This window comes from Hemiscyllium ocellatum, chromosome 10, assembly GCF_020745735.1.
Source record: "Hemiscyllium ocellatum isolate sHemOce1 chromosome 10, sHemOce1.pat.X.cur, whole genome shotgun sequence".
In the NCBI taxonomy this organism is placed as follows: Eukaryota; Metazoa; Chordata; class Chondrichthyes; order Orectolobiformes; family Hemiscylliidae; genus Hemiscyllium; species Hemiscyllium ocellatum.
The window spans coordinates 86,385,787-86,410,643 of NC_083410.1; the positions used below are offsets into that span (position 1 = coordinate 86,385,787).

At 41.2% G+C, this 24,857-nt stretch overlaps 1 protein-coding gene across 1 annotated transcript; it reads left to right on the plus strand.

The window, feature by feature from the left end:
* Positions 1-478: 478 nt before the first annotated feature.
* tmem178a (transmembrane protein 178a) lies at positions 479-24,269 on the plus strand. Its single transcript, XM_060831030.1, has 4 exons — positions 479-938; positions 19,162-19,275; positions 20,694-20,831; positions 24,028-24,269. Exons 1-4 carry the CDS (start codon positions 479-481, stop codon positions 24,267-24,269), a joined length of 954 nt encoding a protein of 317 aa, XP_060687013.1.
* Positions 24,270-24,857: the final 588 nt, after the last annotated feature.

Below are 24,857 nucleotides of genomic sequence, written 5' to 3' on the forward strand. Positions count from 1 at the left end.
AGGTTAAAGTTTCATCTTGCATGATGAGGCATCCTCAGTTTGTCTGTCTGTGTGTGTGTATATTGGGAGTGTGGGCGGAGAGGCTTGTTTCAAGTCAAGGCTTCACCAAAGGGGACACAGGCGTTGACAGTGTCACTCTGAGAGGGAGAGAGGAGGAAGCAGAAGTTAACAGCCGGAGTTCCAGGGAGATGCCAGCGAGGAGTGGAGTGTGAGAATCTGCAGACCAACAAACACAAAGGAAGAAGGCAGTGTAGGAGCAGAGCAAGGCTGAGCCCTGGATAGGCTGTGCCATTGTGTGTCTGAGCCAGTGCAGCCTAGGCCCGGACAGGTGACCCTGGGCAGTCCCGGAGCCTCGTCCACCATGTAAAATAGACACAGGGCCGGGGTGCTGGGGGGAGACAACCTGAGCTTTGGGGAGGAGGGATAGATAAGGGAGAGGGGGGGTGGCAGGCTGGGGGGGTGGTGGGTAAGCGGAGAGATGGAGAAGGGGGTGTGGATGACTGGAGTCAGCCTGCTCCTCAGCGGCTCTGCCCTCCTGCTGCTGACCACGGCCATCTTCACTGACCACTGGTACGAGACCGACACCCGGAGGCACAGGGCGGGCTGTGAGCGCGCTCCCATCCCGGGGGCCGGCGGCGGAGGAGGAGGAGGAGGCGGCGGCGGCCGGGTCATGCCCATCCCGAACCTGCCGCTGAGGGAACGCAGCAAAGCCGAGGAGCCGGTGGTCCCGGGGCCCCGGGGTCCCCTGAGAGCCCTGGCCCCGTTCACCCCGGGCCCGGCCAGTGAGCAGGAGCTGCTGGAGAGCTGGCGGTCGGTGCTGGGGCTCGGCGTCTTCGAGTCGGACTGCAGCCGTCCCCTGTTCGCCAGCTACACTGGGCTCTGGAGGAAATGTTACTACATGGGCATCGACCGAGACATTGACCAACTCATATCCAAGGGTAAGATCACCCTGGGCAAAACGGGGGGCCCGGAGATCCTCCTTTTCCGAGTCGGTTTGTTTCCACAAAAAAAGGTGGATTTAACAAAACGAGATTAGTTTTTTTTATTAATAGCAGCCGGGTATTCTTTGAATGGGAAATATTCATCCCTCTCGTTACTAGGGGTCAAAGAATTGACCTGGGGGAAAATGCTTTCGTCTGAGCGAAATGAGCCCCTGTGCCTGTTTTTAATTTTGGATTCAAAGACACGTTCCTTCACCGAACAAGGAGACGCGGGAGTTGCGCTTGAAGCTGGCGTTAGTGGGTTTTAAATCGAACTCCGTGTTCTTCATACCCGTGTGCATTTTTATTATCTCTCCCCAAGAGCACTGAACGTGCTAAAATGATCTGAAATTTCATAGTTTCGGCTAATTTGTGGAGGTCAGCGAGCGCCTAGGAGAGTTCGGTGCAGAGTTGTATTTTTTTTTATAAATAAGTCAGCCGAATATTTCAAAATGTCAAAAGAAATTCTGCCAATAATTTGAGGCACAGCAACGTTCTCTTTAGGTGTACACGAGGAATGATCGATTGAGAGATTTAACTCCTCTGTTCTGCTTCCAACAGAACCTTCAAATCTCCTGCTCAAACCTGCGGCTTGGGACTTCAGTTCATGGAAAGTGAGAGTGTTACTTCTGAGTCAAAACTCACACTTGCAAAGCAGCTTATCTCGTGTCCTTTTTTATGTATCCCGAGCATTTGATCTATTTTTAGTTGTATTTCTTTTGAATTTGGGGGAATTTCTAAGTGTCTGGACTGGAGCTCCCCTGAAATGCAGTTGTTCCTGGACAATAGAGGCATGGGCATCCCAGCACTTGTCTGTGTTTAATTTCAGGTGGTTGGTAGTTAATGTAGCATGGGCTGAATTAACAAGGATATAACAGATAACAATATTGTTTCTTTATGGCAACATATAGTGCATTTTTTTATTATTCACATGGCTGGGAAAACTGTTATAGTTTGACAGAGAAAGTGAGGACTGCAGATAAAGGGCTTGTGTCCGAAATGTCGATTCTCATGCTCCTCGAATGCTGTCAGTTATAGTTTGATGTCAAGTTTAACAATCTATTCAGCAGCTGAGCTCGGACATTGTCATTAATTATGCTTCTTAAGAATGTTATCAGTATTTAGCTAAAACAATTAAATATATAAATGACCCTGATTTCGTTGAAATATGACAAGAGTCCTGTATACCACTCAATCTTGAAATCTTTCCATCAAGAAAATATATTTTTCTTGAAAATTGTGTTTGGAGGATGACGCTCAGTGCTGGAGACAGAGATAGTATCATATCTTAATTCAAGTCTCCCTGCTAAAGGGAAGATGTTGTGAAACTGGAAGGGATTCAGAAAAGATTTACAAGAACATTGCTGGGATTGGGGGGTTTGAGCTATGAGGAGAGGCTGAATAGGTTGGGCCTGTTTTCCCTGGAGCATTGGAGGCTGAGGGGAGACCATATAAAATCATGAGTGGCATGGCTAATGTGAATAGCCAAGATCTTTTCCCCAGGATATGGAAGTCCAAAATTAGAGAACATAGATTGAGGGTTAGAGGGAAATGATTTAAAAGGGACCTAAGGGGCATCTTTTTCATACATAGGGCCATGTGTGTATGGAATGAACTGACAGAGGAGGTCATAGAAACTGGTGCAATAACATTTTAAAGGTTAATGAGTTGGAGGGGTTTGAAAGGAAATTGGTCAAATGCTAACAAGTGGGGCTAGATTCATTTAGGATTTCTGACTGGCATGGATGAGTTGTACCAAAGGGTCTGTTTCTCTGCTGTACATCTCTATGACTGTATGACTCAGTTTGGAATTGAGTACTCCCTGGTCCTCCATTGAATCACTGGGAATTCAGAGTTATGCTTAAGAGTTATGAGTTGTTTGAATCCCAACATTTGTAAAACCACATGAAGAGATCCAATATATAGCATCCATCAGAACCTGAGGGACTCCCTAAAGCACGGTGGCTCAGTGGTTAGCACTACTGCCTCACAGTACCAGGGTACCAGGTTCTTTTCCAGCCTTGGGCGACTGTCTGTGTGGAGTTTACACATTCTCCCCATGTCTGCGTGGGTTTCCTCCCACAGTCCAAAAATGTGCAGTTCAGGTGAATTGGCCGTGCTAAACTGCCCATAGTGTTTGGTGCATTAGTCAGAGGGAAGTGGGTCTGGGTGGGCTATTCTTCGGAGAGTCAGTGTGGACTTGTTGTTCTCCACACTGTAGAATCTAATCGAATCTAATCTAATCACTTCACAGTTAATGACTTACTTATGGAAGTGCAGTCACTGTTACATAGGAAAAGACATGATTTGGAGATGCTGGTGTTGGACTGGGCTGTATAAAGTTAAAAATCACACAACACCAGGTTATAGTCCAACAGGTTTAATTGGAAGCACTAGCTTTCGGAGCAACACTCCTTCATCAGGTGCCAACCACCCGATGAAAGAGCAGCGCTCCGAATGCTAGTGTGCTTCCAATTAAACCTGTTGGACCAGAACCTGGTGTTGTGTGACTTTTAACTAGGAAAAGGCACCAGTTTACAAGGTTCTGCAAACAGCAGTGATATAAATGACAGTGTTGGTGGTTGAGGGATTACTATTGGCCAGGATACAGCAAGATCTCCCATGTGCTTCTTCAAATAGTGCTATGTCATATCTTACACCTAGTTGATCAGGCAGTTGCATTTTTGGTTGAATATTGCAACCAAAAAAATTCCAACATTGACTGTGCGGCACTCTATAAAGCCAGGATTAACTTCTTAAATACTGGAATGAAATTTGAAAGCATTACCTTCAGATTCAGAGCAAGGAAGTGCTACCACTGATATAAAGCTAACACCTGTATGACAGCATAATAATATAAAACAACTGTTATTGTTGGACATCTGAAACAAACACAGAAATTGCTGAAGACACTCAGCAGGTCTGGCAGCACTTGTGGAGAGAAATCAGCTAATGTTTCAGATCCGATGGTCTTTATTCAGAACCTCTTCAGAGCTTCTGAAGAAGGGTCATTGGATTCAAAATGTTAATCCCATCTTTACTATAACAGTTCATTCTCTGCTGTTTGAGAAACACGATTAAATAAATTGATGTCATATTTTAGGATTTTATGTGACTGATTTGCACTATCATTTAACTTCGTGGCCTTACATGAGCTAAGACAATTTCAAATTATTTCTGAAGAAGTGCAAATGATTCAGAATTCAATACAATTGACCCTGAATTGCCATTTAGTTATTGAAATTAGAATTATGCCTCTATGGAAATTATCAACAAAAATCAAGCTGGTGAAATAAGGCATAGAGTTAAGACATAATTGGGGGAAAATTTTTCAAGTCTCTATCAGCAGTGGCCAAAGCTAATCCTTGAATCCTTGTCCACATCTCAGCCTTTACATGTGCTTAACATGATCTGGTAGCGTTGAATGCCAATACACAGCATGCTGTCAGAAGTGCAAGGCATTCCATTCCTCACTATAGACTCCTCAGCTTTAAATTTATGTTGTGCTTTTAAGTCTTGCTCCAGAGGCCAGTGCTGTGTTGACGGAGTGCTGCTCTATCAAAGGTGCCACAGCTGAGTTGTGAAACTGAAATCCCACGTGCCCTCTAAGGAGGATGTAAAATACCCCACAATACTAGTCAACAAAAGTAAGTGTGTTGCCCAATCTCCAGGTCAGTCATCACTAGATTAGTTCCTGGGATGAGAGTGTTTTCCTTTGATTTGAGAGGCTGAGTAAATTGAGCTGATACGTTATGGAGTTGAGAAGAATGAGGGATGGTCGCAATGAAACATAGAAGGTTCTGAAGCAGCTTGTCAGAGTAGACACTGAGGTTGCTTCTGCCACCTAGAGAATGTAAAACATGAGGCGACAGTATCAAAGTAAGGGGATGATCATTTAGGATTGAGATGTGGAGGAATTTCTTCTCACAATGGGTTGTGAATTTTGGGATTTCCTGCTGGAGAGTTTGTGAATGGTCCATCATTAATTATATTCGAAGCTGAGGTGATCAGAATTTGGTCACTCCAGGAACCAAGAAATGTGATGAATTGATGGAAATTCAACTGATGGTTGAGCCAGAGGACCCGCTGTGTCAGACCATAAGACCATAAGACATAGGAGTGGAAGTAAGGCCATTTGGCCCATCGAGTCCACTCTGCCATTCAATCATGGCTGATGGGCATTTCAACTCCAATTACCTGCATCTGATGCCTCAGGAAACGTTAGGCTCCTAATAACTAAAAAACTTGAGGTCCACATTCTTCTTGAATGGCAGAGTAGTCTTTAGGAGTCACATGGTGTACTCCTGCTCCTATTTCTTATGTCCTTGCGTATTTATCCCTCAACCTATATTCATCCCTCAACTAGCACCACAAATTGAAAACAGCTTTTTCTGACACGAATGTCTGCATTTCAAAAAGTACTTAAGGTTGTGAAGTCCTGAAACAACACAAACAAAACTTATGTTCATACACCGGTTTTAACATACTAAATATTTAAGACTTCTGCATAAAACAATATTTAACACAAAGCAATGTAAGGAGATGTAGAACAGCTGTCTGAAAGATTGATCAAAATATTTGGATTCAGGGAGGAGAGATAAAAAGAAAAGCAGAGTCGTTTAAGGACACAGTTCCACAAATTAGAGCTTAGGCATTGGAAGCACAGCTACCACTAGTGGAGAGATGCCAAAGAATTTGAGGAATGTAGCTGCGTAGTAGGGTTGTGGAGCTGGAGGATGTTACAAAGCTCAAGAGAAGTAAACTGTGTCTCTCATTTAGAGGAGTCTTGTGTCCAGCATGGACATCCCCGGGATGGCAGGACTATCATATGTTGAAAGATTGGAGTGACTGGGCTTGTATACACTTTAGAAGGATGAGAGGAGAATCTGATTGAGGCGTATAAGATTATTAAAGGATTAGACACTCTGGAGGCAGGAAGCATGTTTCCGCTGATGAGTGAGTCCAGAACCAGAGGACACAGTTTAAAAATAAGGGGTAGGCCATTTAGAACAGAGTTGAGAAGAAACTTCTTCACTCAGAAGGGAATAAGGCAGGAATAGGATACTGATTGTGGATGATCAGCTATGATCATAATGAATGGTGATGCTGGCTTAAAGGGCCAAATGGTCTACTCCTGCACCTATTGTCTATTGTCCTGATGCCATTTAATTCTTCCCACCAAGGTCCAGGAAGATCGGATTTAACTTGATGCAGAACCTTCTCCCCAGTAGCAACTTTGCTGGAGCTATGCCATGAAGGGGTGCCCGATAATCAAACAGGAATAGGGACAGTTTGGTATCTAGTGAAGCTGTAGGCTGTTTCTTTAGGCCTGCCTTCACAGTTTGAATGGCTTTTTCCACCAGTCCATTGGACGGTGGATGGTTTGGAGCTGTCCTTTGATGCTAAATGCCATTCAACTTTAGGAAATACTCGAATTCCCTGCGGGCTAAATGATATCTTGTTGTCCGTGACCAACACTTTCAGGAGCCCATGTATTGCAAAATATTCTTGCAAGTTTTTTATCGTTGTCCATGTGTTTGGCTATGTGCATCCAGTGCTTTGAGTGGTCTCCACAATGACTAAGAATATTGACCCCATGAAAGGATCTGCGTAGTTGCGGTGTAACTGAGTCCAGGGTTTCCCCCACCATTCCCACAATTGTGGGGGAGCTGCTGGGGTAATGCCCACCAATGTGGCTAGGTCTACATCCTGTTCTGGCCACCAGACATAACTTCTCACCAACATTTTCATTTTTGAAACCCTTGAATGACCCTGGTAGAGTTCAACCAGTGTCTGGTGGTGACCTTTGCTCAGGACAATCGCCCTTGCTTCCTATAATAAAATGTCAGCCTCTGTTGTGATCTGGTTTGGCCTAGTCCAAAAAGGTTTCAGTTCTGACTGTGATGGCCCTTTTTTTCCTTTCATCACCACCAACTGTTTTAGTTTTGCTAGCACCGGATCTTTGTGTCCACAGTTTGTTCTTGTCAGCAGTGACTGGAAAGGTGTCCAGTAAGTTTAAAATCAGAAAGGACTTTTCCTGCAGTTGCACCATTGGTGGAGTACCTTTCAGCAGGAGGCAGCTCAAGGCATCTGCATTTGCTACATGTCCTCCTGGATGGTGTTCCAACTTGTAATTGTATGCACCATTGAATTCGACCTGAAGCTAATGAGTGGCATGGTCTTGTCCTCTTTGAGCAGCCCTAGCAGATGTTTGTGGTCTGTTACTATTACAAATTTATGTCCGTAAAGGTATTGGTGGAACTTTTCTCACACCAAAGATGACCATCAAACCTTCCTTCTCTATTGATATTAGCACTTTGCATTGGCCGAAGTCCGGGAAGCATACACTACTGGGCATTCCACTCCATTGGGCCATCTGTGAGCCAATGTTACCCCAATACCATACAGGGAGGCATCAATCATGTTTGGGATCAAAGTGTGCCAACTGATGATGATGATGATAGCTGCTTCTTCACTTCCCTAGAGGCTCTTTTAGCTATGAGACCATTCCCAAGGCTAACCCTTTTCAGTGGCAGATTTAAGGGTGCCAAGATAGATGCCAGATTATGACCGAACTTTGCATAGTAATTCACCAACCTAAGGAAAGACTTAAGCTTAGACATGGGGAGTCGGGACACATATCGATTGCCCGCAACAGTTCAGTCTTGTTGACTCTGTGGCCGAACATTCACTTGGAGTGGCTGGAACACACATTTTTCCCTTCTGAGGCATATGCCCACCATGGAAAAATGTGTAAGGACTATGTCCAAGTTCTCCAAGTGCTGTTTATTGGTCTTCCCTATTATTAGCAAGTAACCCAGATAAATGGTCATCTGGGGTTGACTTTGTAAAATGTTCTCCATTGTCTGCTGAAAGATGGCACAGGCTGATAATACCCCAACTGGCAGTTCTCGTTTATTGGTACAAACTCTTATGGGTATTAACTGTAGTATACTTCTGGGAATCCTCATCTAAGTGCAATTGCAGGTATGCATGGCTCATGTCCAGTTTTATGAAAGACAGCCTCCGCTTGCCAGCTTTACACGTAAGTCCTCTATGTGACAGACTGGATATTTATCCAGCTGCAAGAAGCAGTTTGCCATGTGTTTAAAATCCGCATAAAGGCCAAACCTATCGGGCTTCACAATCAGTACATTCTGCAAACTGTACTGGTTTGATGATTCCTTTGTTTTTCTGCCTCTTGCTTTCTGCCTCTACTTCTGCACATAAGACAAATGGCATTGGGCAGGCCTTGCAGAGTTGTGGAATTGTTTCCTGGTCAACATGCAAGGTGGCCTTGGCTCCTGTGATAGTCCCTAGACCTTTCTGAAAAACTTGCAGGTATTTAATTAGGACTTCACTCAGGCAACCACTTCCTAATTGAAATATGTTGAGCAAATCAATTTGAATTTTCCTCAACTAATTTCACCCAATTAAGCTTGGGCCCGAGCTTTTTACTACAATCAGTGGTAGCTGAACCAACTGTTCTCATATGAGACTGGAACCGAAGTTGTAGACTTAATCTGTAAAGATTCCCCAGTATAGGTTCTCAGTCATTCAGTCCATTAAGTTACACAAACTTAAGAACTGGAGTCCGGAGCGAATTTTGTTAAAGACTGATTCTATATTCACTGATACAGCTGCATCGGTATCACCCTCCATTAGAACCAGGTGACCATTAACCAGACATTTATATTGATTGGTTCTGATTTGGATGTTGCTAAACAATCTAACTGTTCCAAAGGAGATGTAGATGAGTTTTACAGGATGTGCATTCTCCTGAATATTGGCCTATGAAGTAGCTGATTCAACTCAGGCCTATGGGGCCTTTTTGCTGTCTCAAGTCCACACACTGGCAGCAACTACAATGGCTTGCAGGCCCAGTTCCTGAAGAAAATGTTAAGCGTTTGGCCAAGGCTTGTCTTTGCTTTGGGATTTTGTTGAGAGGCGACCTAGAGTCCCTCTGTTCAGGATATGTCTTGAGTGAGGCTATGCAATTGCCTTCATTCCAGTGGTGTTCCCAAGCTCAGTTAGCTTGGCGAGGGTGTCCACTTCCATCTGAATCCCCTGCAACTCACATACTCCACTTGCCACAATTTCTAATGACAAAGCCAATTGTAGTGTAACGTTTGAAGTCCAGTTGGGCTTCAGCAAGTAGCATCTTTGCATGGTTACATCGTTAATTCCTCATACTAAATGGTCTTTCAGCATCTCATTAAGCGTTAAACCAAAGTCACGTAGCTCTGCCAGTCATCTTAACCTTGTAAATAATCCTGACATGGATTCCCCTGATTCTCAAACTGCTAAGTCAAACCGATAGTGTTTCAGAGGCTTGGGTTCCTAATATTCTTTAACTAAATCCATCATCTCTTGAAAGGTTTTAGTATCTGGTGCCTTGGGAAATGTTAGACTCATAATAACCAAAACATTTGCGAGTCCACAAGCTGCCAGAATAATTACACGTTGCTTTTCATCGTCCCCAATCTCATTGTCCAGAAACAGTAGTGCGTTCTTTCCACAGCGGATCGAATGAGTCAAGCTTCCCAAATAACAGCGTGATGCCAGAAATGCTTACCTGCCTCAGAGACAGCAGTTGCGAGCAAATGTCTTCAAATGGATTTTTTTTCTCTCGTCACCACTGTAATAGCTCCACAGAGGCCAGAATCCCATCACCAAGTCATCCTTTATTTACGTGTGCATGGTATTTGACACTGGTCCAGCTTCCTGAAAGCCAGCACTTAGAGTGAACAGAACCATTGAACCATTGACAGTTCTGTTTGTTTTTTTCTTTTCTTTTTTTAGAATAAACAGAACCTTTGACACTCCTGGTTTTTTTTTGTTTTACCCCCGCACTACCACCTAACTGCGGTAGTGCTTATTTTTTCTCCAGCACTCATGTTGTGTGTGTGCAGGTGTGAGACACAGTGAAAGACACAAGGTGCACAAATCTTTATTCAAATTTCCACCACCAGGAAGAAAAGAAGCACCCGAGTGGCCTGTAACAAGCAGTGCCCTTCACATCAAAGGGCAATGCTGTGTGATCAAACAGTGAAGGGGAGGGCAGGGATTAAATCAAAATAGAGTTGGAGGGGGAAATAATGCACTCCACACCCTGCGGCACCCACCTCTCCCTGAACAACTCCAGGGTGTCAGTGGACACTGCGTGCTCCTTTTCCAGAGACACCCAGGCTCTAACGTAACCACGGAAGAGGGGCAGGCAGTCGGCCCTAATGACCCTCTCCACGGCTCGCTGCCTGGACCTGTTTATGGCCAGTTTGACCAGGGCACTCCTGTTTATTTTTGGTTTTCTTCTGAACCCCTGGCACTCCTGTTTTTTTTCCTTTTTTTAACTTTTTTTCCCCTTTTTTTAAACTCCCCCACACTACCGCCTAACTGCGGTAGTTCTTATTTTATTTCCCCAGCACCCATGTTGTGTGTGTGCAGGTGTGAGTCACAGTGAGAGACACAAGGTGCACAAATCTTTATTCAAATTTCCACCACCAGGAAGAAAGGAAACGCCCGAGTGGCCTGTGACAAGCAGTGCCCTTCACAAAAGGCAATGCTATGTGATCTAACAGTAAAGGGGAGGGCAGGGATCAAATCAAAATAGAGTTGGAGGGAGAAATAATGCACTCCACTCCCTGCGGCGCCCACCTCTCCCTGAACAACTCCAGGGTGTTGGTGGACACCATGTGCCCCTTCTCCAAGGACACTCAGACTCTAACATAACCGCGGAAGAGGGGCAGGCAGTCGGCCCTAACGACCCTCTCCATGGCCCGCTGCCTGGACTTGTTTTTGAACTTGAATCTTTATTGCTTCTTTGAAAAACTGTTCAGAGTCAAATATGATACCAAGGCCATCAACAGTTTGATTTAGTTGCCTGATATAATAATAGTTAGTAACTGGGAAACAGAGTTTGGGGTCTGGATTGAACACAGTGAGCTTTGGTCTTTCCAATATTTGGTTACAGGTAGTTCATGTTTGCCTGTTGCTGAATCGCCAACAAGCAGTCTCACAATTTCAAGGCAGTGGAACCATCAAGAATAGGTGAGGGTGTGGTAGAGCTGTGTGCTGTCAGTGTAGATGCGGAAAATTATGCTGGGTTTTTGGATGATATAGATGAAAAAAAAGGAAGTGGTCAAGGATATATCCTTGGGAGATATCACAAGTAACAGTGTGGGAGCAAGAACTGTAGTCTTTTTAGATGATACTCTTAGAGCTTTAGACAGATAAGATCCAAACCAGGAGAGTACAGTCTGCCAGAGGGATGATGGTGGAGAGATGTTGGAGAAGGATTTGTTTTCAACCATGTCAAAGGCTGCAGGCAGGTCAGGAAGGACATGAATAATCATTTCTCTTTGTCGCAGTAGGATGTAATTTGTGATTTTGTTAAGTGTTTTCAGCACCGAGGCAAGGATGGAAACTTGACTGAGGGGATTCCAAAATATAGTCCAAAAAAGACGGGCACAGATTTGAAAGACAACATGATCAAGACATTGGACAGGCAGATGTACTGGGGATAGGGTGGTAGTGGTATAAAGATTTTACAAGTGAATGTTCTTTCTTTCATTATTTTAAACATGTTATTCTCTGGTCATCAACCAGCAATGATCAAAGAATGATGGCTTTTGATACATGCATTTATGTATGTTGAGCACATCTTGCTTGGTTGCATGTGGGATTTCAGTGTTTTAGTAGTGTGGTTTGAATTGAAATAACATCTTTTCATGTCAAAGTGCCCCATATGCAAAATATTATTGTGCTTTAGATAAACATGCAACCTTTAGACACACATTTTGAACACATCACAATCCTACAAACAATAGTTGAAAAAAACCGTCAATTTATTTCATGGTGTGAGTTGATGAGAAAAACATCAGCTAAGAGACACAAAAACCTTTCTGTTTCTTCAGTTTGTACTGTAGGCTCTAATATCCATATGACTATGGGATCAGAATAGAACCTTTGTTTATTATCCCATCTAATCAGTGACACCTTCAACAAAAAAAAAGTTTAAAAATTGCTGAGAAAAGACACATATTGCCAAAGCTTTTGCCTTGCACTCAACAGGACATTTCACAAGAACACCAATTCAAGGGGAAAATCAACATTTGGAAAGCTAAGGTATCTTAAAGGTTTGAATAACATGTGAAGCTAGCTGTCTCACACTGCTACTGTGCAATAGCAACACAAATGGTGTTTATCACTAACAGGATGCTGCCAACAAGTCAAAAAGGTGTTCTATCAACAATGTGTAATGTGTTTTATGAATTGCAGTGCCAGTGTGGTGCCAAGTACGTAGGTAATGCATTACAAAGATCAGGTCATACCAAACAGTATATTCCTTCAGCTGTGCACAAAGTACTGACCATACCAAACGAGTCCCAATTTGCAAAACTAGTAACACAGTGTCCAATTTGGGTTTTGATTCTGGAGTTGGACATCTGCTGGATAATCATGAGTGAGCATGCATGCAATATGCTGACAACTAATTTCGGATTGTCAATCTGGTCTGTGGTGTGGTGTACTTGTATGAACTGGAGCCACATATATTAATACAAAGAGTCCTGTACATTGCAAGGGGAAAGAACATATACAGATACATTGCACCTATTTCAATTCAACAGAATAGGTGAGAGCCATTCGCTGGTTCGTTTCTCCAGGTGATGTCTTGACCAATTTGAGTCAAGTTTAAAATTTAAATAAAGCCTGCCAGCTAACTGCCAATCAGCATTAATGAATGTATTCTACATGGTAACACCCCTACCAACCAATCAATCCTGTATGACATATATTGTAAATGTTGGATTTCCACTTGAATCGGTATTTTTGTGAAATGTCCTGAAGTGTTCAAGACAAAAAGCTTTGACAAAACGTATCTTTTTCAGCAATATCCAATTTCTGTATCGTCAAATGATTAATTTAAAAATATACATACTTTTATCATATTGTCATCACTAATAATATTGTCGAGCCAGTCCCTTACAGTGTCTGGTGAATCACAATAGTTCCACATCCCATCCCACCCATAAGTTGTGCAATCCACTGAGAAAATTGAGACGGATAAGGGAATAAAAATCTGGAGTTTTCTTCTCTGATTTTATTAAGTGAACAGAATTGGCCCTAGAGGCCACTTTGGTTATAATTAATATTATACTTTTGCTGCCTTATAGTAGATTTAGATGAAGAAAAGTGGGAGGAGCTTGATTAGAGCACAGTAGACCATGAACTGGGTGAATCAAAAGATCTGTGTTTTATATCCTATGTAGCTCTAAGTAAATGTGATTTCTTGTTGTCTTGAGAATATCTTGATCTGACTGAGTACCTTGTGAAGCCACTTTTAAAAATTTGTTTTTGATATACAGGTCACTGACTAGGCCAGCATTTATTGCCCATCCCTAACTGCACTTGAGAAGGTGGTAATGAGCTGCCTTCCTGACCAGCTGCAGTCCTTGAGGCATAGGGTCACCTGCAGTCCTGTTAACAAGGGAGTTCCCAGAATTGGACCAGCAGTAAGGAAACGGTGAAATGTTTTCAAGTCAGAATGGAGATTTGGGAATCAGTTAAGAGTCAGTCATTTTGGTGTAGGACTTGAGTTGCATTATATAAGACCATATGACTAGCTAATAGCTTTAAGCTCATTGATGTTAAAAATTGAATTCCAATTCTCAAAGCATTATGATGGAATTTGAACATGCATTATATTGTGCTGAAGTGTCACTGTAGATGAATTCCTTATATCCTGACTGGAAATTAATTTTATGTTAGAGGTAAGAGTGTACCTCATGTCTGGATGCATCTCAGCAAAGTGTGGCAAGCCCAAAAGAAACTAAGAAAGTTGTGAAGACAAACCACCTCCTCCTCCATCCATTAACTTCATCTATACTTCCCTCTGCATCTGGAAAGCAGCCAATGTCCGACCCCGTTATACTCTCTTCCATTGGGCAGAAGATATGCAAGTTTGTATACATGTACGAACAGTTTCAGGAACAGTTTTTGTCCTGGTGTTATCAGAGTTTTGAATGGGCCTCTTTAATGTTAATGTTGATCTCTCTCTGCACCTTCTCAGCAGCTGTAACATTGTAGCCTGCATTCTGTTCTGTTACCCTGATGCACTCATATAATAGAATCTGCCTGTAAAGCATATAAGATAACACTTCTCACTGTACCTCAGTACACGTGACAGTAATAAATCAAATCAAATCAAAATCATGAGACAAGCCAATACAATAGTGATGTTGGCTTTTCATGTTGTGTACAAATTTCATAATAGGCTTTCAGAAAATGTATATTTACAATCTTCTGAAAACAAATTCCAGAACACAAATATTGAAGTGCTATTCTTTCAATGATTTATATCCTTTTATCAAAATCATGTATTTTATACCAATGATCAAATATGGACATTATTTACGTCAAGATATGGTTTTGGTGACCCTTAGTGTAGCTTATAGTTACTACAAGTTCTGGTATGTTTTTGTACTTTAAAGCTAGACTTCCTCATTTTCTTCTTTGTATTGAGAGTAGGATTTGACTTTTGCCTTCTCCACTTCTCAGGTGATAATGAATCATCTTTTATCTTTTTAAATAATATGCTTTATTCAGGATGTTTATAAAAATGGATTACTGACACTATACATCGAGTGTAAAACAAATCAGTTTCATTCACGACCATATGTTACTTCTAACAATTACCATTGCAGTCAATCTTTTCTATGCTCATTATGTGTTAAACAAACAGCTCAAGAGATTTTACAAAGCTTCTAACCCCTTGAAGAACCTTGGACTGTGCTCTTTCTCTTTGTGATAGCTGCCCAAAGTTTAATATCTCCCTCAGCATGTAGTCTTGGACCTTAGAATGTGCCAATCTGCAGCAAACTGTCAAGGACAACACTTTGCACAGGAAGATTAAGAAATTTTGGGTAGACCAAAGAGTGTTTGTCACTGAATTAATTGTTCTCCAGGTGTAGTTGATGTATGTCTTGGTGTGTATCTATGGGAACAGGCCATAGAGCTGCAATAGAACATAGATCAGTACAACACAGGAGCAGGCCCTTCGCCCCACCATGATTCTATTATCAGCTAATCCCATCTGCCTGAGCATGATCTGTACCTCTCTATTCTCTTTCTGTTCACGAATCTGTCTAAATGCCTCTTATACTTTGTAATCGGATCTGCTTTTACCATCTCCTATGGTAGCCCACTCCAGACACTTACTACCCTCTATATAAAAAAAGCATTCCTCACACATCTTCCTTAACCTTTTCCCTCTGACCTTAAATATGTACCCCATAATATTTGACATCCCCATCCTGGGAAAAAGACTATCCAACCTATCCATGTGTCTCATAATTTAAAAACTTCTACCAGGCTTCCCCCTCAGCCTCTGCGCTCTCATGAAAACAATCCAAGTTTTGTCTGATCTCTCCTTAGAGTTGTCACATGATGAACATTCCCAAAGTAAAAAAAACACTGTATATTTTCTGAAAGCTCCTTTGCAAAGGCACATTTCACAAGGAAGGGTGAAACTTGGGGTCTGGAGGAAAGATCTGGCAGGAAGGGCCTTCTGACCTGCAGCCATGCTCTGTCTTGCTGCTTGTTTGAAAGGTTTGTTGATGAGACATTCTGCCAAATGGACTTGATGGTCTGTTCAGGGAACCATTCAGCAAGATCAACTGTCTCCCTTCTCCAAGGACATTATGTGCTGACCACTGTCTGATGAACTTGTGGTCAAAGGTGTTTGTTAAGAAGAAATGGTGCAGCTTAGATTACTTACAGTGTGGAAACAGGCCCTTCGGCCCAACAAGTCCACACCGACCCAAAACCCACCCAGACCCATTCCCCTACATTTACCCCTTCACCCAACACTATGGGCAATTTAGCCTGGCCAATTCACCTAGCCTGCACATTTTTGGACTGTGGGAGGAATCCCACACAGACACGGGGAGAATGTGCAAACTCCACACAGTCAGTCGCCTGAGGTGGGAATTGAACCAGAGTCTCTGGTGCTGTGAGGCAGCAGTGCTAACCACTGAGCCACCATGTCGCCCATAATCACTATGCCACCGTGCCGTATGATCCAACTGAATGGAGCATTCCCGGCAAATGTGCTCAGACCAGTCCTTCTCATCACTAGACACAGGCAGAACCTCAGCTCATAGTGACACTTGGTATTTGCAGATTTAAAGTTTATGTACAGCTGGATGCAGCTGCACACAAAGGTGGTCATCAAGATGAGGATGATACTAGATATGTTCCTTCCCCCATTACCTAGGTGATTGTACGTCATGTCCTTATGAACCTAGTCCATTATTGATCTCCAAATAAAGCAGAAGGTGATTTGACTGATTGCCATGGATCAGGAAAGTGGAATGAGCCTGACTTGCATCACGTGCAGCAACATCAAGAGCACTTCACACCTAATGACCAGTAGTTTCCCTGCAGTGAAGAGAAGTTTTGTTACCATCTGCCCAGATTTTATTTTAATATGGCTACTCTTCCCGACCAGGTTTTAGTACTCAACTCAGCCATTCAAAGCCATATCCCTAGCATCATCTTTAATTAATTTGACCAAAATGAGTCATGAAGAAGAGTCGTATTGGACATGAAACACAAACTTTGCTTCTGTCTCTTTGACCGATGTCAAAAACACTATAAATATGTCTTCTACCACATCAGTTTAATTAATTAACCCATTAGGATTTGTTTGTGTTGCCTTAGAAAGAGACTTATTTCTTGCTCTATGTGAGCTTTAGCTTGTGTTCACTTTATGGCATCCAATGTATGATATTTACACAGTACAATTCCCTGACAATCACAAATTCAGCTGATAAATAGTCCACATTATCACATCTACTTCTCTGTGTTTTGAAAAATGTCAGCTATTCTAGAGTTATTGTGACAATTCAGTCCATTACTGCAAAGTTGCAATGCTTGATGTAAACACGCACACATTTCTTTAGCTAAACACAGAAACACATTAAAATCAGTGACCTTTCTAATCATTATGTCAGCACAAGGCTTCATATGTTTTCTCCTCATTTCATTTAATTTCATTTGGCTATCCCAGCAAATTTTAGGTTAATATGTTCAGCCCTTTTCTTGTGCATGAGAGTGATGATGCCTTTCCTTGTGCATTCCGGCATATTGCCACCAAAAAGCACATTCCCATGCAGTAGGTCTTGGTTGATCTGATCCCAAAGAGTCAATTGCAATTCACCAGTAAATCATCATTTCCGGGAGCTTTGTTTTGTCTCCAAAGACCTGGAAGACTTTGTCAGTTCATCAGAGATAGAGACTATTCCAGCATCCCATATACTGTCATCTAAGACATCCGTGACAGAGGACAGGAAAGACTGAGAGGCCATACTGTCTGTGGCTTCATATCATACAGACAGGGATAAAAGGATTTGCTGAGCTTCGTATGTAAGCCTATGATAATGTTATTGAATCTCTTTTTCCTTAACGTGGTAGATCACCGTCTTCTCTATCTGAACTTCTTTGATAGAAGGGAAACTAATGTGTCTCATCCTTTGCTCTGGACCAGACTGTGTGCTGGAAGATGATTGTCAAGTAAGTAATGAGTCTTGTTGGATCTTGACCTGTTGGAGATCCTTCTCAATGGTAACCTACATTGCCTGCAGCAGGTAGAGATTATGTTCTGGAGGTGGGACATTTCCCTCTGTTCCTCTCTTGCATTCTGAACATCTCTGAGTGTGATGAATCTTTGGATTTTTGCCTTGATTGCTTGCCACCAATTAACTCAAAGAAGAGTTTTACAATGTTTTCTGGTCTCAACATAGTCTCAACATGTTCAGCTTCCACGTCCCTCAACCAATCCTCTGGTCAATTTGTTGGTGATAGTCAATAGGAAGTAGAAGAACACAGGCTTAATTTTGACAGATCTGTCCATGAACGTTTGGGACACAAATCATCAATCCTGGAACAGGGAGACCCATCTGGTCTCAAACAGGTGGACCTGTATAGTGCTCCATTGGCAAAATTGAAGAAGATGTTGTACAGCGTGTCATCTTTTCTTGTTTCCACAGGAGTGTGAATGTAGCATCAGCCTGCTGTTGGCCCTGTTGGAATGTCCAGCTGTAATCACCACCTGGATACCACCAGCACTAATAAGAGCTGCTGAAATCTGCCCTGTCAATTACTGTTCTGAACCGGGGCCACATTGACATTAAGTGGAGCAGAGTGCTTTTGTACATTTCATCCTCTGACTACAAGAAGATCGAAGCAGCAATCCCTACATTCCCTTACTTGTCACTGCCTGCCACTCAGAAAAAGACACGTTGTTTCCAGAATGCAAATCAGTTCTCTATCTATCTCAATACACTATCTCGATCCCATGCATTTTAATTTTATTACATCTTGAATCATTCCAATAAATTCGTCAAGCATGATTTCCCTTCTGTAAATCCATGCTGACTCTGTCCAATCCTGTTACCATTTTCCAAGTGCTCTTCTAGTAAAATCTTTATAATGAACTCTAGTATTTCACTACTCCTGATGGTGAGCTAACAGACCTATAATTCCTTGTTTTCTCTCCACCTTTCTCTTAAATAGTGGGGTTACATTAACTATCTTCCAATCCATAGGAGCTATTCCAGTGAATTAGACAAAAGAATGAGCGAATTACAGACAAAAGTTGTAAAGGACACAAAACAATTAAAAAGCACACATTTTGTGCTTTACTTCTCAACATTTCAACAACAAATACACAAAAATGATTAAACTACACATGCATACATCATACAATATGAGTATCCAGATCATTGGTCCAATGTCAATGTCTACAATTCATATTTTATTTACTAATGAAAAATACAATAATCTAGACCTGGTTTCTCAATTAACTACATGTTAATAATGGCTAACATATTGTACAACAATGGTGTATGTGGAATTATGATATTGTCGGGAAGAATATTTTATGAATCTTTTATTATTATATCAGCTGTATACTGTATTCTATGTCATTGGTAATTATTATTCTGATATGAACATAATGCCATTTATAACACAAGTATTTAAATCAGTCAATATATAAACATGCCAGTTGTGATGGGCAGTACTTCACAATAATGTTTATTCTGTTTATTTGATTATGACAGATTTCCATTGATATTTAAGTCCCGCTGTCTCAGGTTGATGAATTTTACTTTCCTCTTAGGAATTGCGCAGAGATGCACATCTGTCAAGTATCACTACTCGCAGCCTATTCGTCTAAGAAATATTCCTTTCAATCTTACGAAAACCATCCAGCAGGATGAATGGCATCTGCTGCGTAAGTGTGAAATAGCATTAAACAATGCTAAACTAAGAATAAGCTGTGCTTTCCATTTCTGCCTCAATGTAGTGGTTCTACCTGCTCTGTCAGAATTACTTCACCCACATTCATGCCTCTATTCGCTGTTCATATGACAGGAAATGTGAGAACAGGGAAAGTGGCAGGAATTTTCTTGGGACTACTTCTGTTCCATGATCAGATCTACAATGGAAGTTCAATGGAAACCTCATTCATGGGCATATAGATTGTAATGCTGAGTGGAAGAAGGCTTGAGGAAATTATTGACCATAATATGAAGAGCTTTTAAGAGAAATAGAGTTAAGAGTATAGTCTTTTTTCTCTCTTCCTCTGTCTCAGGATGTAGCCATTTCTCCAAAGGCTATATTTGTTGCCAGCTGCACTGAAGAAGCTCGTAGTGAACAGTTTGTGGTGAAAGTGCACTCACAGTGCTGTTAGGTAGGGTGTCCCATAATTTTTAGCCAGTGACAATGAAGGAATGGGGGTATATATACATCCTTCACAATTTGGTCTGTGACCTGGTGGGGAAGCTAAAAGGGTACCTGTTGACCTTGTCCTTCTAAACAGTAGATGATTTTGCTACGTGTTATCAATGAAGCTTTGACAAGTTGATGCAATGTATCCTGAGAGTTATGTGTATTGCAGCCACTGCTAACAACTCAACAGGTTAACGTTGCCTCTGTCAAAAGCCAGATCTAGATAAAGGTTTTTGGTGGCATTCTGCAGGCAGGGACAGTTAGTAGGATACAGCTTTCCTTATCTATATATCCATTGAATTGTCCAATGTCACGTCTGTTGGATGTTAGGTTGGAACCCTAACTCTATTCAAATAAGGATAAGTATCGTTACTTGAGGTGAAAATAGTACCATTCCACAGAACCCATTTTTTGTTTTACCAATTCAATTGCATTGAACATTAATTATTCTTATATAAAGTAGGCCTGCACTATATAAAGTGTGGACCAGCTTAAGAGTGTAAGTTGATATGCAAACAATGCCAGTGGCAATCCTAACCATTAATTATTTTGATTCTCAACTTTGGGTCTGATAAATATTTGTGGGGTGCTTGAATCCCCAGCTGTGTACTGGGGATGGGAAATTAGAAACTACACTGGCAGCAATTGTACCTGCCTCTTTAAGAACTGATGCTTGCCAATTCAATCAATTTCACTCCTTCAATATAGTTTGGGTAGATTGGGAACTCATAGCCTGGTGAATTACAACAAATAATCACTTTGTCTCATTTCTGTGTGACCTAGCATGCATTAGTGATGTTGAAATGAATAATTTTATGGATATTGGTCAGTAGAATGCTGTCAAAGCTATTCCTTAGTGGGGTTTTCTTCTGAAGAAATACTAATGAGGTTTATTTTTCTTTTTCCGCTCTACAACCACAGATTTGAGGAGAATCACAGCTGGATTCCTGGGCATGGCAGCTGCTGTCCTGCTGTGCGGGTGTATTGTCGCATCAATGAGCTTCTTCTGGGAAGAAAGTCTCACGCAGCATGTGGCAGGCCTCCTTTTCCTAATGGCAGGTCATTTTCCAGCATTTTACTTCAGCAGTTTATGTGTCTGCAGTTATTTTTTATAACATTGGTAGCTTTTACTTCTAAACAGACACTTTATAGAGATACCTTTTGACAGTGGGTCAGGTGAACAATATTTTGCCTTCTGCATCTGTTTAAGCCAGTTAAGTACTTCTGAGGTCACTGCTGGTAATGTAGGAAATACAGTAACCAAACTGAGCACAGCAAAGTCCCAAAAACAGTGATGTGATAATGGCTAGACAATAAGTCTCAGCAATGGTGGTTGATATAGGCAAGGAAGAGAAAGTGAGGACTGCAAATGCTGGAGATCAGAGTTGAGAGTACGGTTCTGGAAAAGCACAACTGGTCAGGCAGCATCCGAGGAGCAGGAGAATCGGCTTTTCGGGCATAAACCTGATTCATGATGAAGGGGTTATGCTCGAAACATTGATTCTCCTGCTTCTTGCTTGCTGCCTGACCTGCTCTGTATTTCCAGCACCACACTCCCGACTTTGGTTTATGCAAAGATCTAAGAAGAGCTTTCTCTGTTCCTCTATATATTTACCTAAAAAAGTAGATTAGATGACACTTTCAGGATTCCCTGATTACTGCATTGTTTAGTAGCTCCAGCGTTTGTCCACAAGTCCACGGAATAGAGCATTACACGTGTATCTAAGTGGTGAGAAGAAGAAGAATTTTGCTAGGACAGCAAAATCATCTCAAATCCCAAATAGTGGCATCAAAGGAAGGCAGCAGAGAGCTTTTTAAATAAAATCATAGAGATGCACAACACAGAAACAGTCCCTTTGGTCCAACTCGTCCAGGCCAACCAGATATCCAATATAAATCTAGTCCCATTTGCCAGTGTTTGGCTCATATCCTGCTAAATCCTTCCTATTCATATACTCATCCAGCTGCCTTTTAAATGTTATAAGTGTACTAGCCTCCACCACTTCCCTTGGAAGCTCATTCCATACACACACCACCCTCTGTGTGAAAACGTTGCCCCTTAACTCTCTTTTATATCTTTCCCCTCTTACCTTACCCTCTAGTTCTGGACTCCCCCACCCCAGGGAAAAGATCTAGCGTATTTACCTTTTCAGTGCCCCCTCATGATTTTATAAACTTCCATGAGGGCACCCCTCAGCCTCCGATACTCCAGGGGAAACAGCCCCAGCCTACTCAGCCTTTTCCTATACCTCAAACCCTCCAACATTGGCAGCATTTTTTCTGAACCCTTTCAAGTTTCACAACATCCTTCCTATAGGAGGGAGTCCAGAATTGCACACAATATTCCAAGAATGGCTGAACCAACTCCCTCAACAGCTGCAACATGACCTCCCAATTTCTACACTCAATGCACTGACCAATAAAGGTGAGCATACCAAATGCCTTCTTCATTATCCATCCATGTGCGGCTCCACTTTCAAGGAACTATGAACTCCAAGGTCTCTTTTTCAGCAACACTTCCCAGGACCTTACCATTAAGTGTGTAAGTCATGCCCTGATTTGCATTTCCAAAATACAGATCTCACATTTATCTAAATTAAACTCTATCTGCCACTCCTCAGTCCATTGGCTCATTTGATCAATATCCCCTTGTACTCTGAAATATCCTTTTTAGCTGTCCACTGCACTTCTAACTTTAGTATCATCTGCAAACTTATTAAACATACCTCCTATGCTGACATCCAAATCATTGATATAAATGACAAAAAAAGTATACCCTGCACCAATCATGTGACACACCGATGGTCACAGCCTCCAGTCTGAAAAGCAACTCTCTACCACCACCCTCTGTCTTCTACCTTCGAGTCAGTTCTGCATCCAAATGGCAAGTTCTCCCCACATTCCATGTGATTTAACCTTGCTAACCAGTCTACCATGAGGAACCTTGTCAAAATCAAAAATGCAACCTTTACACTGTAATATTTTCTGTCCTTGTCAGGTGAAATGAATCAAGGCTTCCTCTTGAAGCTATTTTTATTTAACTGAATGTGATTGTGTAATTTCAGTTTAATTGTAGGGGCAACACAACATGTATGGAATGCACAATGTATTTGTTAAGTTAAAAATCTCAATTCACAACAGCACTTTAGCAAGAAAAAAGGAGTGCATTACTGACATCCCCTTCCTGCAACATATAAAGGTTTGAAATTTGCTTCTCTGCTTTAAGGAACATAATTAAAACTCATGCAACACCAAGTTATAGAGTCCAAGAGTGTTAATTGGAAGCACTAGCTTTCGGAGTGCTGCTCCTTCATCAGGTTGTTGTGGAGGTACACAATTGTAAGACACTGAATTTATAGCAAAAGTTTACATGTAATGTAACTGAAATTATATATTGAAAAATACCTTGGTCAACACTTTTATCCTGGTCTTTGACTCTTCAACTAACAAAAGTAGTTCTCTCTATCTACCTTAACTACACACTTGCAAAAAGAAAATCTTTGATCAATTTACCCCATAGCCGTTGAAGTTCCAAGGAATGCAAGTTTGGTTTGCTCTACTTTTGTAATTTAACCTTTGTTGTTCCGATAAATCTATACTGCTATTCCACACAGTTCTCAATCAGTGGTTAACTAGGGCTTTCGAAAGCTTTAGCATAACTGTTGTAGTCCTCTAGATGTAACCTTTTTGATTACTTTTCATAGCTGTCCATGATATTTTAACAATCTATGCATATGGATCTCTGAGTTATATTTGAACTTCTAAATTTCAAGTTTATTGCCATTTAAAAAGTGCTTTATTCCAATCTTTTAAATTCAAAAATAGCTGGTCTCACATTTGTCTATCTGAAATTTAATTGCTACAGTTTTGCCTTCATTTCATTTATTTTGTTTATTTTAATTTATCTTATTTATGCTGTTACCTGTAGTATTGCAATGCAAACTGTTTTTGTGATAGATTTTTAAAATCTCTTTACTCATATTGTTTAATCAATTTTTTCTGAACCTTTTCTGACATGTGGGAGAAAGCTTTACATGTGTATGCATTTTCTAAAATGATTTATTTAAAGTGACCCTGGACATTTCACAGTACACTCAAATACCTGTCAAAATGTATTGACTTCAACCACTGAAACTAATTTGTCATATTCACTGTCTTGTTGCACATTTCCTTTAGATAGTAAAATATACTACAGTGTCTGAATTGTATTATATTTTGGATAGAAATAACAGCAATTTTCTTTTCTTTCCTTTAGGAATCTTTTGCACAATTTCTCTTTGCACATTTGCAGCCAGCATTTCGTATGATCTTTCACGTCAACCAAAATTTATCTATGGCCTACCAAATGATGTTGACCATGGGTACAGTTGGTCCATTTTCTGTGCATGGTGTAGCCTAGGGTTAACGATGATGGCAGGCTGTTTGTGCACTGCATTGCCATTCCTCAGCAGAACCAAGACAATCCATCAAAAGTCCATCAGAGATTCTTCTGTTTGAGCACCATTTGAAAAATACAGTTGATTTTATGCAGGATCTGTGGTTCTCCAGTCTGATCTTGTGTTGGGAGTGTGGCATATGAATCATGCATCTGTGTTTTTGATTCTCTGTAGATTCTGCCATAAACTACTTTCAATAAATCTGCATTTGTGTCTTTAGAACACAAAATTGTTATTTAAAAGAACTGCACCATTCAATGTAAACTATACAAAAGAAAACTCATCAAACAACTACTGATAATATGCCACTTGAAATTACAAATACTTCATGACTAACCACTGCTGCCTCAGTTTTTCTTTGGTCTTACCTGTTCTGAGATGAGTTGAAGTTATTTTATTGTGGTGGTTGTTTTCTGTGCAATACCAGTTGTATTATTATTGTTGTTGTTTTCCAAATGCAAAAAGGTAGGAATATTAAACTGGGCTCAGCTATTGAAATATATTGAATATATTGAAATTGTACCTTCAATTTTACAATGTTACTTTATTGATATCCAACAGAAAAACATATCAATATGTCTCTATGAGTAAAGCACACTGGGAGTACAATTGATCTTTGGTGATCATGCAAAATGGGCAATAGGAAATT

Coding starts and splice junctions, on each gene's coding strand:
- tmem178a (XM_060831030.1), top strand. CDS start 479: ATGGAGAAGGGGGTGTGGATGACTGGAGTCAGCCTGCTCCTCAGCGGC. Junction 939..19,161: donor TGACCAACTCATATCCAAGG/GTAAGATCACCC, acceptor CTTTCCTCTTAG/GAATTGCGCAGAGATGCACA. Junction 19,276..20,693: donor GGATGAATGGCATCTGCTGC/GTAAGTGTGAAA, acceptor CTACAACCACAG/ATTTGAGGAGAATCACAGCT.